Source organism: Episyrphus balteatus, chromosome 1 (assembly GCF_945859705.1).
Source record: "Episyrphus balteatus chromosome 1, idEpiBalt1.1, whole genome shotgun sequence".
Classification (NCBI taxonomy): Eukaryota; Metazoa; Arthropoda; class Insecta; order Diptera; family Syrphidae; genus Episyrphus; species Episyrphus balteatus.
The window spans coordinates 77,768,266-77,782,635 of record NC_079134.1 but is presented as its reverse complement, the minus strand read 5'-3'; the positions used below and the strand labels follow the sequence as shown (position 1 = coordinate 77,782,635).

The 14,370-nt window shown below is 30.7% G+C and overlaps 1 protein-coding gene across 6 annotated transcripts in view; it reads right to left on the bottom strand.

Moving 5' to 3' along the window:
- Positions 1–14,370, bottom strand: part of LOC129905220 (receptor-type tyrosine-protein phosphatase mu) — a 1,191,339-nt gene that overhangs the window by 1,059,630 nt on the left and 117,339 nt on the right. For all 6 annotated transcript variants that reach the window (XM_055980653.1, XM_055980654.1, XM_055980652.1 and 3 more), the window contains one exon: positions 13,448–13,566. In XM_055980653.1, coding sequence (XP_055836628.1) covers positions 13,448–13,566 — 119 coding nt within the window. The remainder of the gene's footprint in view (positions 1–13,447; positions 13,567–14,370) is intronic.

Below are 14,370 nucleotides of genomic sequence, written 5' to 3'. Positions count from 1 at the left end.
TTTTTTTCTAGGTGCCAAAGAAGAAAAACATTAATCGTCACATGAAAAAACATCCATTTAGAAATGAACTGACTGTGACCTCCTGGGAAAATTTTGCGTGACCCACCGGCACCGGTGGGTCACATGGTGGTCAACGTGTTAAGGATACGTTTAAAATTGAACAACTTTTAAGATTGCTTTATAGAAACGACCGTTATTTTGTTTGTTGGTTAAGAGCTGCTCACTAAAAATATGACCGCATCTTCAAAATAATATGGTAAAATAGTTCGTTGACACCAAAAATTTTTTTCACTTTTCATTTTCGTTTATGTTCTAAATTTTAAAAATCATCTTAATTAAGTATAACTTACCAAATTATTGTTTAAGATTTGACTTCTTGGGGGGGGTCATGACCCCGTGATCCCCCCCTTGTATACGCCGTTGTATGTCCATAATATTGCAAAATTTTATACAAAATCAATTAAAAAACGTAAACATTTTTTTTTCAAAATTTCATCTTTAAAACTTAATTTCTCAAAAACTATTTGGTGAAACAACTTAAGTCAAAAAATTAAATAAAGAATTGTACGTGCATTTTCTGATTTTTTATATTTTTTTTTCTTCCGGCTAATCCAGGAGTAAGAGGGTTAGCACTTAAGTGGCTTTTACTGTAACAAGAAAATGAAAATTTTTCCTTCCGAATAACTTTTTGGTCATTTGGTACCTATTTGATGTGGGAAATGTGCCTAAATATTTTTGGCCAGGTTTTAGACCACTGTGGGTCGTTAAAATTTTCTGCTTGTTAGTCAGTCGTATGGTACTTCACTTTATTTCTAACTGTTATTGCTGTTTTTTTTTGCCAACCCATCCCTTGTGCCCCCCCCGCCCAGAAAAAAATCCTGGATCCGCCCCTGGAACCGGCTTTGAAAACATTAGTTGTGGGGAGAACGATTTAAAGTTTTGAACTCTGGACTAAAATGTTCGTAAGCGAAGTATTAAAATCCTCATAACTTGGTCAATTTGGCTCCAATAAACCTACAATTAACACAATATTCTTGAGATATGAAGAAAATTTTAATTCAAATAAAAAAAAAAAACAAAACTGGGTTTTCCGGGAAAAAAGCATGTTTGAGTTTTTTTTTATTCTTAGGAACTTTAATATTTATTAGAATGAAGTCTTTAGTGTTTGACTAAAAACTACAGGTTATTAAATAATGGTATAAATATGTCTATAATATTGCAAAATTTTATACAAAATCAATTAAAAAACGAAAACATTTTTTTTTTCTAAATTTCATCTTTATAACTTAATTTTTCAAAAAATATTTAGGGCCAATTTTTCAATAGTCCGATTAACCTCAGTTAGAGCTTATTCCTAGGAATAAAAGTTTTTCTATGATGACATTTTATTCTTTTTATAATCTAACTGACGATTGAAAAATCAGGGCTAAATGAAACAATTTTAAATAAATAAAATAAAGAATAAATTACTAACTTTAAGAAAAGTTATAGCACAGGATTGTACATACATTTTTTGATTTTTAATATTTTTTTTTCTCCCGGCTAATCGGGAGGTAAGTGGGTAAGCACTTAAGTGGCTTTAACTGTACCAAGAAAATGAAAATTTTTAATTCCGAATAACTTTTTTGTCATTTGGTACCTATTTGATGTGGAAATGTGCCCAAATATTTTTGGCCACAAAATACCGCACTGTGCGTCGTCGTTAAAATTCGCTGCTTGTCAGTAAGTTTTATGATACTTCACTTTATTTCTAACTGTTATTGCTGATTTTTTTGCCAATCAGTACCTTGTCCCCCCCCCAAAAAAAAATTCCTGGATCCGCCCTTGGCACCATTAAGCACAAAGAGTCCAAAGTTTTCAAAGAATTCGGTAAGGAGTCTTCCACTTCTGTTAAACTGCTCATCTTTGGAGTTTCTCGCTATATTAAGTGCGTTTTGCGACTGTAAGTTATATGTTGAAGGATTCTGATATCTCCCAATACGTGCGTTTAAGTCTCCAATGATCATAATATTCTCCAGATTATTGTTATCAAGAAATCAATTAAGCAATCAAAGTCACTCTGCCAGTTATAACAGTTCAAGTACACCGGAATTACTGAGTATTTTGAATTATCATTATAAATATTAAAAATAAGTCTATTTTCTAAACAAATAAGGTTGATAAACTTACAATTTATAGTTTTTTTGACACCACATAAAATCCCACCACTGGCTCTACCATGAACATTTGATCTACTTGCCGGTGAGCACATTATTTTGAAATTTTAAAAATATTTGAGACATTCATTTTCATTTTTTTCTTCTAAAAAAGTTTCTAATAAAATTATAACATCAAAAGTTTGAATAAAATTAAAAAAAATCAGGTTGTAAAAGCTTACTTTATAATATTATATGATAAAATTTTTAAATTTTGAAAATTATTTAAATTAATATTGTGGCAGACGACAGATTTTTCCTATTGTGAACCCCCCCTTACTACTTGTGAATGTTGACTCACAGGTGGCGCTCGGATCGGATGAGAGGAAGATGGAAAAAATATAATTGCAACTGAAAAATATTTGCATTGAAAATTATATTTTTATTGCAAATAAATAGGTATATGTCGCATTACAAGAAAATTACATTACAAATAAATATGTTTCAGTTGCAATTACATTTTTTTTTTAATGCAAATTTTTTTTTTTTGTCATGAATATTTTCTTTAAGGCAAATATTTTTCAGTTGCAATATTTTTTTTAAATGCAATTTTTTCAGTTGAAATCAATTAATTAATTATTAATTAATTAATTATTAATTAATTAATTAATTAATTATTAATTAATTAATTAATTAATGCAATTTTTTTTATTTGTAATAAATATTTTTTTTTTTGAATTTGTAATGGAAAACAAATGCTTTAAAAATTGGTATAGCATTTGTATTTCAAATCGAATGAAAACATAACAAAATATCTGTTTAAAAATTTTTGACTTTTGTTTTACTTTTATAAATCCATGGATGTCATTATAAAATAATAAATATAAAATAATCCAGCAATGCAAAAATCTTAATATATTGTAACGAATTTCAGAACTTCTTTTTAAGATAAATGTCTGAACACACTACCTACTACATCAAAGGTAGAAATGTGAACGCACCTTTGATAACACTGGTCGGCAACGAAAATGGAGCTAGAACAAAACCATACTTTTAAAAGATTTTTGTGTGCTGAGTTCGAATCCGAAGTAAAAATTTCACTGGCATGTCACGTTTTTCAAATACTTGAATATTAACAGGTCAAAAACGGTTTTTTTTTTGGGTACATTGAAGTCGAATTACACCGCCGTAAAATATTTTTTTGCAAATCTTCGTATGCAATCTCAAAACGCAATATTTTTTCGCCCTAAATAATATTTAATTTTTTAAAAAATTATTTTTTTCTCAAAGTTATTGGAAAAAGAAGTTTATGATACTCGTATCTCAAAATATTAGTATCTACATAAATCATAATGAATGTTTTTTTTTTTTGTCCAAATTTCAGTTTTCAGCTTATGATTTGGATTTTAAAAAGCGACATATTAAGAAAATATGTATTTTTTTTTTGATTAAACATCAAAAAGAACTTTATTGAAAATAAGTTTTTGAGAGTTTTTAGTGAAAATAGTTATGAGTATAGCTCAAAAACTAGACGTGATAGAACAAAACTGTAAACAGTTTTGAATTCAGCACACTTAAGTCAACTAGAATCACCTTACATAGTTGTTGCTCCCGACTTTTTTTTTTTGTTTTTGCCGACCAGTGTAATTAAGAAACTACCCTCTGAACACATTCCTAAGAAATTCGACTGCTGAATATCCCAAAATATCCCACTGGACTGGAAATATGAAGCTCCCCCTCCTGGAAAGGAAGTTTCGAGAAGCAAGGACGAGAACCTTCGAATACATTCTCGAATCTCGAAATTCCGGTATAAAAGGACAGTGTGGACACCGACCGGATACAGTCTAATTTTGGAAGTGAAAGAGTACAGTACAAAGTGAAATAAAGTGTTGGAAATTGTCTGTAGTAAATAAAGTGATTTAAAAGTGCGTTTGTTTGAGCGAATAATAAAAGCAAATTGAGTTATAATAAAGTGGCTTTTAATTTGAACGGAAAGATAAGTGGTAATTAAATAAACGAAATAAGTTTTATTGTGAACCTGGAATAAAATATTACTTTGGTGTCAGAAGTGGGATAAAACTTATTTTATCTGTGGAAGTGCGCGTATGATTTGTTAAACAAATACGCAAAGGAATTGTTTTAAATTTGAAAAGGTAAAGTGCTCGTGTTTTAAACAGTTCAAATGGGTAAAAAAGTGAACGAGTTAAATGGTGCTGAGCTTAAGGCCGAATTAATGAAACGAGGTCTTCCTACTGCTGGATCGAAAAATGACCTCCTTGTTCGCCTACAGGATTATTTAAACGAGAACAATGTCAATTTGGATACATTTGAGTTCGAAACTGAAATGACAGAAGAACAAGTAGGTAAGTACTAGTTCCGATATGTACTCCATGGTGGCTGTTCTCCTTACCAAATTGGAAGAACAACGTAATGAAGAAAAGGATGAACAGAAAAATCTTTTCGAACAAATTGAGAAACAACGCAATGAACAGAAGAATTTTCTCGAACAAATTTAGAAACAACGCAAAGAGCAAAATAGTGAACAAAAGAATTTTCTCGAACAAATCCGAAACCTCATTGAAGATAAGTTTAACGCGTTTGAGAAAAAGTTCGTTGCTCTTGAAACTTCCATCCAAAGCGTTGAAAATAAATTTCAAGAAAAAAATTGAGAAAATGGAAGTAAAATTCGAGAAAATGGAAGAGAAAATCAAAAGCATTACAGAAGAGCTTGACAAAGTACGAAAAATAAAGGTCCGAGAATATTCTGGCCAGTACTCAAGGCAGAAAGAAATTCATCCTGCAAGATTTGATGGACAAACTACTTGGTCGATATACAAGAGGCAGTTTGAGGCAGACAAATGTATAGCACCGACTCTTGCCCTTAGAGGTCCTGCGGCTGCGTTATTGCACGCCTTGCTACTAGAAAAGAATGGCAATTTTAATGCTCTTTTCCAGGTCATCGAAAGGCGCTATGGAGATGGCCATATGGGAGAAGTCTTTTAAGTTCAGCTTAGTACAAGAGTTCAGAAAAGAGGAGAAACTCTACAACAACTCCAAGGAGATGTTGAAAGGTTGGCTCACCTGCCATACCCAACAGCACGTAACGAAATAATGAACCAGTTTGCGATAGAAGCCTTTTTTCGTGCTGTGTCTGACATAAACCTTCAGCGAGCGATTCGAACAGCTGGGAAACGAGCCCTTCCTGAGGCACTATCGTTCGCGCTTACTATGGAAGCGGGAGAGCAGGCATCGCAAAAAGTTCATGGGTTAAGAGAAGTAGCATCAGAGGAATGCCAGAAAATCGCATCCCAAGGAAGCCAGCGTGCAGGAAATGTTCGATATTGGAACTTTAACAAGACCGGACATCTTCAGCTGCAGTGCAAATTGCCATCAAGAAGAATTGCTTCCCAAAACTGTGGAAAATGAATCAACGGTGTGGTTCACCGTTTACAGGGAGTGGTTAGAGGCAAACTAAAAGAAGTACATTGTGGCTGCTTACATCGCTATGATGGTAAAAAAGCGATCGATTTGTTCGGGGCGAACATTCTTAAGAGGGGGCAATGTAACGAATTGCTGAACTTCATTTAAGATAAACATCTGAACACACTACCTACTACCGTGAAGATAAACATCTGAACGCACCTTTAGTACTATAAGTGTGAACATGCCTTTAAATTTTCTGAACCTGGAAGGATGAAGCACCCCTTCCTGGAATGGAAGTTTATAGAAGCAAAGACGAGAACGGACGGTTACATTCGAAATGTCGTCCTGCAAGTAGGTGGCAATAAACGACGGATCATAAAGTTGAAGAATCTGCCGACTCCTCGAGGAGGGAAAATTGTGGTTGTTGAGAAAATGCGACTATGTCGTCTTGTCGACTATGTCAGATCTAAGCAGATCTCCCCTACTATTAATGCTAGTATATACTAAGAATAAGAAGTACAGGAATGGGTGTTTGAAGAATTTAGTGCGGCATTTTTTTCATTTTTACAAATTAGTTTTAGTTACACAAACACATATGCATTGAACCAGGGACGGAGTGCAGTTAGATGGTTGTTTGCAAGGCGCAACGTTTTATCTACGTGAAAATTTATATTTTTTATGAAACACGTTATTTATGGTTTTTTTTTTAAATAAAAAAAAATAAAATATTGGCGTTTAAGCATTAACTACATTGACTTAAAAGTTTAAAAGTACTTAAGTGAAAATGAAACATATTTCTGGATGGAAAACTTAAAAAAAGCTTAATTTTTTTATGTGAAAAACAATTTATATACTCTTTTTCACATTAAACTTGCGCTAGCGAGAAAAAAAATAACAAATGGAAAGAATAATTGCACATAAAGGTGCCCAGAGGTTGCAGCGCCTTACCATCACCATAAATACACCCCTGTTTGTGAGATTTTCAATTTGACAGCTGTGGATTGAAAAAATCCAAGAAAAAAGGACACTTTTATTTTAACAAATTTTAATATTTTTATGACTTAATTCTAACAGAAAACAATTATAAATTATTCTACGATGATCTATTTATATAAATAAATTCACTTTACATACATTTATGTTGCAAATAAAGTGTATTCACATGTGAAAGGAAAGGGTCTCTGAATGGTTATAAAAATTGCTTTTGTACAATTTTACACAGCAATTTTTATTGTTTTATTTGTTTTTTATTAACTAAGACTTATTTTCTCACTGTTTAATTCTTTAAAAGCTTTTGCAATTGTGTTAAAGAATGATTTTTAATGAATTTGAATTACACTTCAGTTTTAATTCTATCACACACGAGAATGGCTCGAATGACAGCGTTGGATTTATTTTTGACGGTTTTTTTCCACGCTATTCTACACTATAAAAGTGATAAATACCCATTCCTGTACTTCTTATTCTTAGAGTATTGTATATGAATTTTCATATCCAAAGGTAGGGGAAGTGAAGGCAAGACCGCCTATGGGGCAAGACCGTTTTTGTACTATGCTGTATGAAAAAAAGTAAAATTGACAGCACTTGCAAAAGTTCGAACTCAGATTCGAAGATTAGTATCTTCGAATAAAAATGAAATAAAAAAAACTCAGACCTAAGAACATGTTTGTACTTCGAACAAACATCGTTCGGGATACAAGGAAAAAAGAAATCAAAAGAAGAAAAGAAGTAGATATATGCGTATCGCATAACCAGTTTTTTTTTTGTTGGTTTGCACGATTTACTCTTTTGTGGAGAAGAATAAGCGGTGCACACACCAAAGTGTGCCGTTGTTATTGTTACAATCAAGCTTGTATTTAGTACTGAAATAAAGTTTTTTAACTGTTGATTTCAATGAAAACATTTTTCTTCCTAAACCACTTTTTGATCAAATAAAAAAGTTTCATGAATGGATCCCAATGGTTTGTTAAAACGCTTCTTAATGGAGTTCTATTAATGGTATCGCCAAGATAAAGGTCTTAAAATTTAGAAAAAATCATAAGGATTCAGGTTCTGTAATTCAAAAAGTTGAATCTTTAAAAAAAACTTAAAATATGGATGCTGAATACAAGGTAACCATTTTTCAAAACCTAAAACCTTTAAGAAGGGCAAATGTGTCGAAGTTGCACTTAGTTGCACTTATTTTTTACAGATTCAATTAGATAAGAGATTAACCTTTAGAAAACATTAAATTTTATCACACAGTAATGTGAAATTGTATAACTTATCTCCCTACCAACACAGAAATTTACTTTTTTTACGATTAATTTATATTAAGATTCAACATATCACTTTTTTATTTATAAAGTAATACCATCGAATAATTATATATAGAAGTGACACCGGAAAAAACATCCGCTTTGTTTGAGGGGTGGCGCTACAATCGTTACAGGAGTGGCGCCACAATCGTTTTTGGATTGAGTATTCGATGGCCGAAAAATTCCTGAAAAGGACTTTTGGTTACTAAGTAACCACAGCTACAATATTATTTATATTTGGTGTATTTGTATTAGTTTTGTTTTGTGTTAGAAGTGTGTTTGTTTATTTTTGTTTCTGTAATATTCAAATTGAATTTATTTTTAATTTTTGTAATATTTTGAATTGAATATTTATTTTTGAATGTTTGATTCTTCCATGTACATTTGAAAGGATTTTGTTTTTTGTTTTTATTAACGACAAGAAGATTTTCTTCAGTTATAGAGTGTAAGTGTTTATTTAATTTTGATTAAGGTGCTTTTTGTATAACATCTAGGAAAAAGTTGTAGTTCACATTATTTGAATGTTGTCCACATGTACTATGGCATAGACTTGGTATGAAGCATTTTTTGGAGACTCTCCAGAGGGGTTTTTAGAACTATTTTTTTTTTACCAAAAATAACGATACCTGTCATATACCAATTTCGGAAATTTTAAATTTTCTCGAAAACGGTACCAGTGATTTTGGTTAAAAAAGTTATATAATAGGAAATTTTTAAAAATTATTATTATTATCAACGAATTTTTTATACAAAAGCATTTATATAGTTAAAATATAAAACAGAAAGAAAATTTGGAAAAATCAAATTTTCGAAAACGGGACATTCAATTTTTTTGACATTTCAGGGTGTTGATTAGTAATTTCTACGAAATTGCATGCCAATTTTATTTTTGAATTTTTTTTAAATTTATTTATAAGGTTCCAACGATTTTGAAATTTTATTTTTCTAAAAATCTATCTTAGTAGAAGAAATCAAATCGAATAGGTACTTGTTTTGGAGCTACCACGAATTTTGCTCTGTTCCTCTTACTTTTTGGGCTAGTGTATAAAAACAACTCAGGTTAAAAGCTAACGCCGAGCGTTTTATGGTTATGAAACTCAACTATTAAATTTAGCCGAGAGTTAGCCTTGTACCTGAGTATTAAATTGTTAATTGGTAGGGTGAAATACGTATAATTCAGTTAAATATTTAAGTCAGCCTTAAATTTGATTATTGGTAAGGCCCGTAGAAAATAAAATTTACTAATGATAAGTTTTGGTGAATAAAACTTCTTATTCAGAATTCTTTGGCGCAAATGATAACTTCCATCTTTCTCAAATGTATTTGCCATGAATTAAAGTTATCAGGTGTAGGTTAGCCTAATAGTAATTAAATGTTTAAGCGTGGTCGAATGTTCGGTATTCGGCCGAATAATTATTCGCAGCATCTCTAGTTGGTATCGTTAAAAAATTTCAATTTTCCCTCCTTGGAATCAAAAAATAAACAAAAAGTTTGAGCCAAATCGACTTACGTTGAGTTTTTCTTAACGCTTTTCTTTTTTTTTAAGGGCCATTTGCTGAAATGAACCTTAAATAATTTTTTTTTCAACATAAACTTTCATGCTCTACTTTTTCTTCGGTGTAAACTCTCACATAAGGATTTATGTTGTAATTAAGTGCTCATGTTTCGATTCAGCAAAGAACGGCGCTAATTGTTACGCATTTCATAATATTGCCAAAAAAATATAATATAAAAAAAATAGCAATCTCTGTGGTGATAGGAACTCAGAGAGTAAAAGTAAGGAGCAATCACCTTGTCACCTACGCTAATAGGACTATTGAAATAAGGGTAACTTTCATACCCTATAAGCTATAACGTGCCTAGGGCTAGGATATACAACAATAATATTTAATTTTGTTCAAATTCTCGTCGTTAATAAAAAATTTCTTGTTTTTAGTTTCGAGTTACTATGGACCCATTTATAATGTCAACTAACTTTTCAATATTTTTGTTTGATATTTGTGTGATTTTGTATGTATGAGTAAAATTTCCTTATTTTATTTTTTCATTTATAGGATGTCGATGTGTCGATACAATTTATTTTTATTTGATATTTGTTTTGTTACGTTCGTATTAGTGAAATTTCCTTTTTTAAAAACAAATTTTTGGAAAAATAATTTTCTAAGACAAGCCCCATTCTCTTTGGGGATTTTTTAGTACATCTGATTGCCGAAAAAAATAAAATTGTGTGGCGCTAGAAACTATCGGTGTCACTTCTATATATAATTATTCAATGGTAATACAACATTTAGATACAACATCTAGTAGACAGTTTCGTACCTCTTTATCAATATTCCATAAAAACTTTTTTCTAAATCCACTTCAGAAAAAAAGTACTTACTTAAGCACAGTCGATAAATTACAAAAAAAAAATTAATTTTATCTTTGGGCTGAAAACTTTGAACTCTAGACCGCTGCTGTTAATCAATTTTAAAACTATAACTATATTTTTCAAAAAAAACTAGTTTTTACCTCACTCATCATTCCTAAAGCACCATGTAAAAACCTTAAAATGTTCTTTTAAGAACCCTTTAAATAACACAAGTATTTCTACAAGGTTTTTGGTTTCGAGACTAAACTATACTTTTTGAATCCGAAGACAGAAATATTCGATCACATCTAGTTTTTGAAATATTACCGTTAAATCTATTTTAAGGGGTAATAACACCTTGTAAACCACGAAATCGAGCGTCATTTTCATCACCATATAAAACAAAGAAGAAATATTATTTTCTTTTGGTGTTGGTTTTGTTTAATTAAGTATATTAATAGGTAACAGAATAGGCTAATGTTAAATTTTTTAATGATGTGAAATTTTTTTAATGGCGGTGTAGTTCAGGATGATAGTTAAATTCTGTGCTCCCATCGGGCGACCAACTAACTCCTACAGTTTTTAACCGATTGGGCTGAAATTTTGTGCGGAAAATGGCATTAGTTTGAAAAAATTATTTCATTCCAAAAACAAAATTCGTTAAAAAAAGACCATGAAATCGTTAAATTTATTATTAAATTATTATTACCCCTTAATCTTTCCGACATCTTTTCTACTGCCCGAGATATCTTCAGTTGCTTGTTACCCACTTTTGTTCTATTTCATTTATTCAGAGAGTGTAGTACCTATGTTAAAAAATTTCGTTATATTTTTAGCTTTTTATTTAAAATTGTTTCAAATTAGAAAATTAACCAATTTAAGGTTATAGTTTAATTTCAACGTGAAGTACTTAGCTCATACCGAACTACTTGTATTATTAAAATTTTTAGTTTTAAGTATTCCTGATTTAATTTAAAACTTAATTGATATAATAGAATACCTATATCAAATTTTTGCTACAAAATTTCAGTGCGAGAAAAATTCCATTTTTCAATGTTTTTATATATAAAATTGTACGAACTAATTTTTTGTATAAGCCTAGGAATGGTTCAAATTTATTTCTTTAAAAAAATTTTCTTGCTCGCTCACGTTCGCAATTTCTATCAAACAACTTATCACTCTTTGTAACGACTAGAGATGCCGCCAAATATTCGGCCATTTTATATTCGGTAGGTACATTTTTTTAAATTCTTCTAAGGTAAGCAGAGCTATTTTAAACTTTTCACTACATAAAAAGGATATTGGCAAGTTTTCGACACAGTTCTAATGACAATTTGCTTTAGCGGAATGAAGAATCGACTGCAGTTACATAAAGTTGATACAAAGTATTGTGATTCCTAAAACAAATGTTGTTCGGTCTGAGGTAACCAGAATTAGGTAGTTTTTTTCAACTTGATCTCGAAAACTCGAACTAGAATGCGTTTAGTTTTTGGAACATTGTTGTGGTAGGTAAATGATAAGGTAGATAGGTAGGTACGCATTTGTGTATGATTTTGACAACCTGTGCGAAATAATAAATATGAAAACTCGGAATATATTTTTGTGTACTGTGCTAATGTCATGTTTTATTATTATCTCCAGTTCATCCTCAAACACCATATAAATTAGTTAGTCCCTTATTTCCCAAAGTGATGTTTTCGGGGGATACACCCCCTAAATCGAAAGTTTAGGGCCTAAATAAGGGGAATTTAGCAAAAAAATTTTTTTTAAGGTCATTAACCCGTGCCTCTAGGGTCATACTTTCCCCATATAAATTTCTATGGGAAATTTTTAACTCTTACATAAATTTTTTTTTTCTCTCGAGTTAAATCATCTATTTTTAAAAGGTTTGATAATTCTGGTTGGAAAACATATACTTTAAAAATCACATTTAAAATTCCACGTTGATGAACTAAATTCGGCTGTAAACAGAAAGTAACGACTTTTTGATAAAAAAATTGAGTTTTATTAACAGTGTTATTTTGCAATAATAAGTAGCTTTTTGATGATTTTTTTTTGTTGGATCAATTAAAGAAAGTATTTTGTCATTTGGGGGAAATTATATTGCTTTTTTCATATAACTACACATTTAAAAATGCATTAGAAAATGAGCAATTTTGATGTTTTTCATGAAATGATTATTCAAAAATAGGGCCACTTCCTTTAAATTGACATATATATCATATGTGTTTTCCACTTCAGTTTCTCTTAAACTATGCAAGAAAAATGTTGTTTTGGACTTTTTTGCAAAAACTGTTACTGAAATATTAAAATAAGGTATGAACAAAATTTAAAAAATAAAAATGTGGCTAGACCATATTTAAGGCTAAATGCCAATCTTTCATTAGCAAATTAGTTTTTTGCAATAATTGTTCTGTGGACCTCACAAACTGTGCAGAAGTTTTCCAAATTTCTCGTTTTTCTCATACTTTTGTCCGGAAGGCTCTTAAGGTAAATTTTGTGATTTTTTATCAAATTGTTATCGTTCATATAAAAAGTCAGTTGTATAACACTGAAAAAATTAAAATGTTTAGCTTTTCTTTTTTTATAATAGAAAGTGAATATTCAAAAGTAGGTATTTTCTGCGAAAGAAGGAAAAATAAAGATATATTAAAAAAAAAAATAATCCAGAACATAAGATATGATATGACTGGGGCAAGACCGCCCATGGGGAAATTGAAAGCTCTGGTAGCTTAAAAACAGTAAAAAAAGAAATTCACCGTTAAGTCTTCCAAAAAGATAAGCAATACTGATTCTCAGGAAGAGAACTTAGCTTACCTTCTATTTTCAACTATGCAAAATGTGTACCAAACGGTACTACAAAGCTTGTACTGAAGTGAGAACTATTTAAAATATGGCATAATTGTGTTATTATTGCAAATAGACAAAAGAAACGGCCTTTCTACTAACAAAATTTGATAATGCGGTCTTACCCAATGTGGGGCAAGACCGTTTTTTGTTAGGTGTTTTTTCAAAACTTATTATCTTTTGTTCAATATTTTTTATATTTTTTTTTATAAAAGTGAGAGTTCACACAGCAAACAATTAACTTAATGAATAAAGTCTTTATTTTAATTTAAAGTTGTTTTTTATAGGTTCTTAAGACAATCAAACACTAAAGGGGCGGTCTTGCCCAGACTTCCCCTAAATTATTAAGAAAATTAAACTCAGGGTTAGTAATAATTATAAATTCTTCTTCTTACCAAATGACAGAAGTCCACTATTGAGCATACTGAGCTTAATGGCACTGGGAAACGAAACAAGATTGCCTGAAGAATTCTTTCTTTGACCTTTTTCCAAATCTGTGTATGTTGATGAAGACCTGTAAAAGACAAAATTTTAAAATAATAATACCAGACTTGGTTTTCTTGTCACTATGCATGCATTGCTTTATGCGTACCTTACACGTACTATTTTATTTCATAATGGGGAATGGGCATTTTGGACGCTCGGCGGCCATTAATTAAATTGGTATCAAATGAAAGAACTATAACTGGGGAATACTTTTTACTATGGACGTTTTGCTGCAAAGCATTAAGAACGCAATATTGGTAGTTTTAATGCATTGTGAAATATGAAAAGGACAAAGTAAATAATATATTGATTTTGAATAAAAAATATGATGCTCTGTCATTTTCCCTGAGCCTGAAGACATTAATCATGAATATCCGACCAATAGAACTCTTAATATAAGCTTTTTAAACCAACACTATCGAGACTTTTTTTAAAAGAGTTTTAATGCGATTTAAACAACAAAATAGTGGACAAAAAACTAAAAAGTGTGGTTTTAAAAATGTTATATTTTTTTTTCTCTATTTGTTGGATATTCAAGGTTAGAGTCTTCAGGCTCAGGAAAAATTACAGAGCATCAGAATTTTGCATTTTAAATACCTACACTTTTAAGAAATAAGCTTTAGAAAATTCATAAAAAGTGTAAAATGCATTTAATCCATTTGTTAAGCACTCCACAGGGAAAAATTGTTTGCAAAAATAGTTTTATGACTTATGTAATTACATCAATGAATGACAAAAACATTTTTGGCCGCGACACGTCCGCGTTTCATACAAATTTGCCCATTCTCCTTTAAATTTTTTGTATTAGTGTTTAATAAATTAAATGCACGAC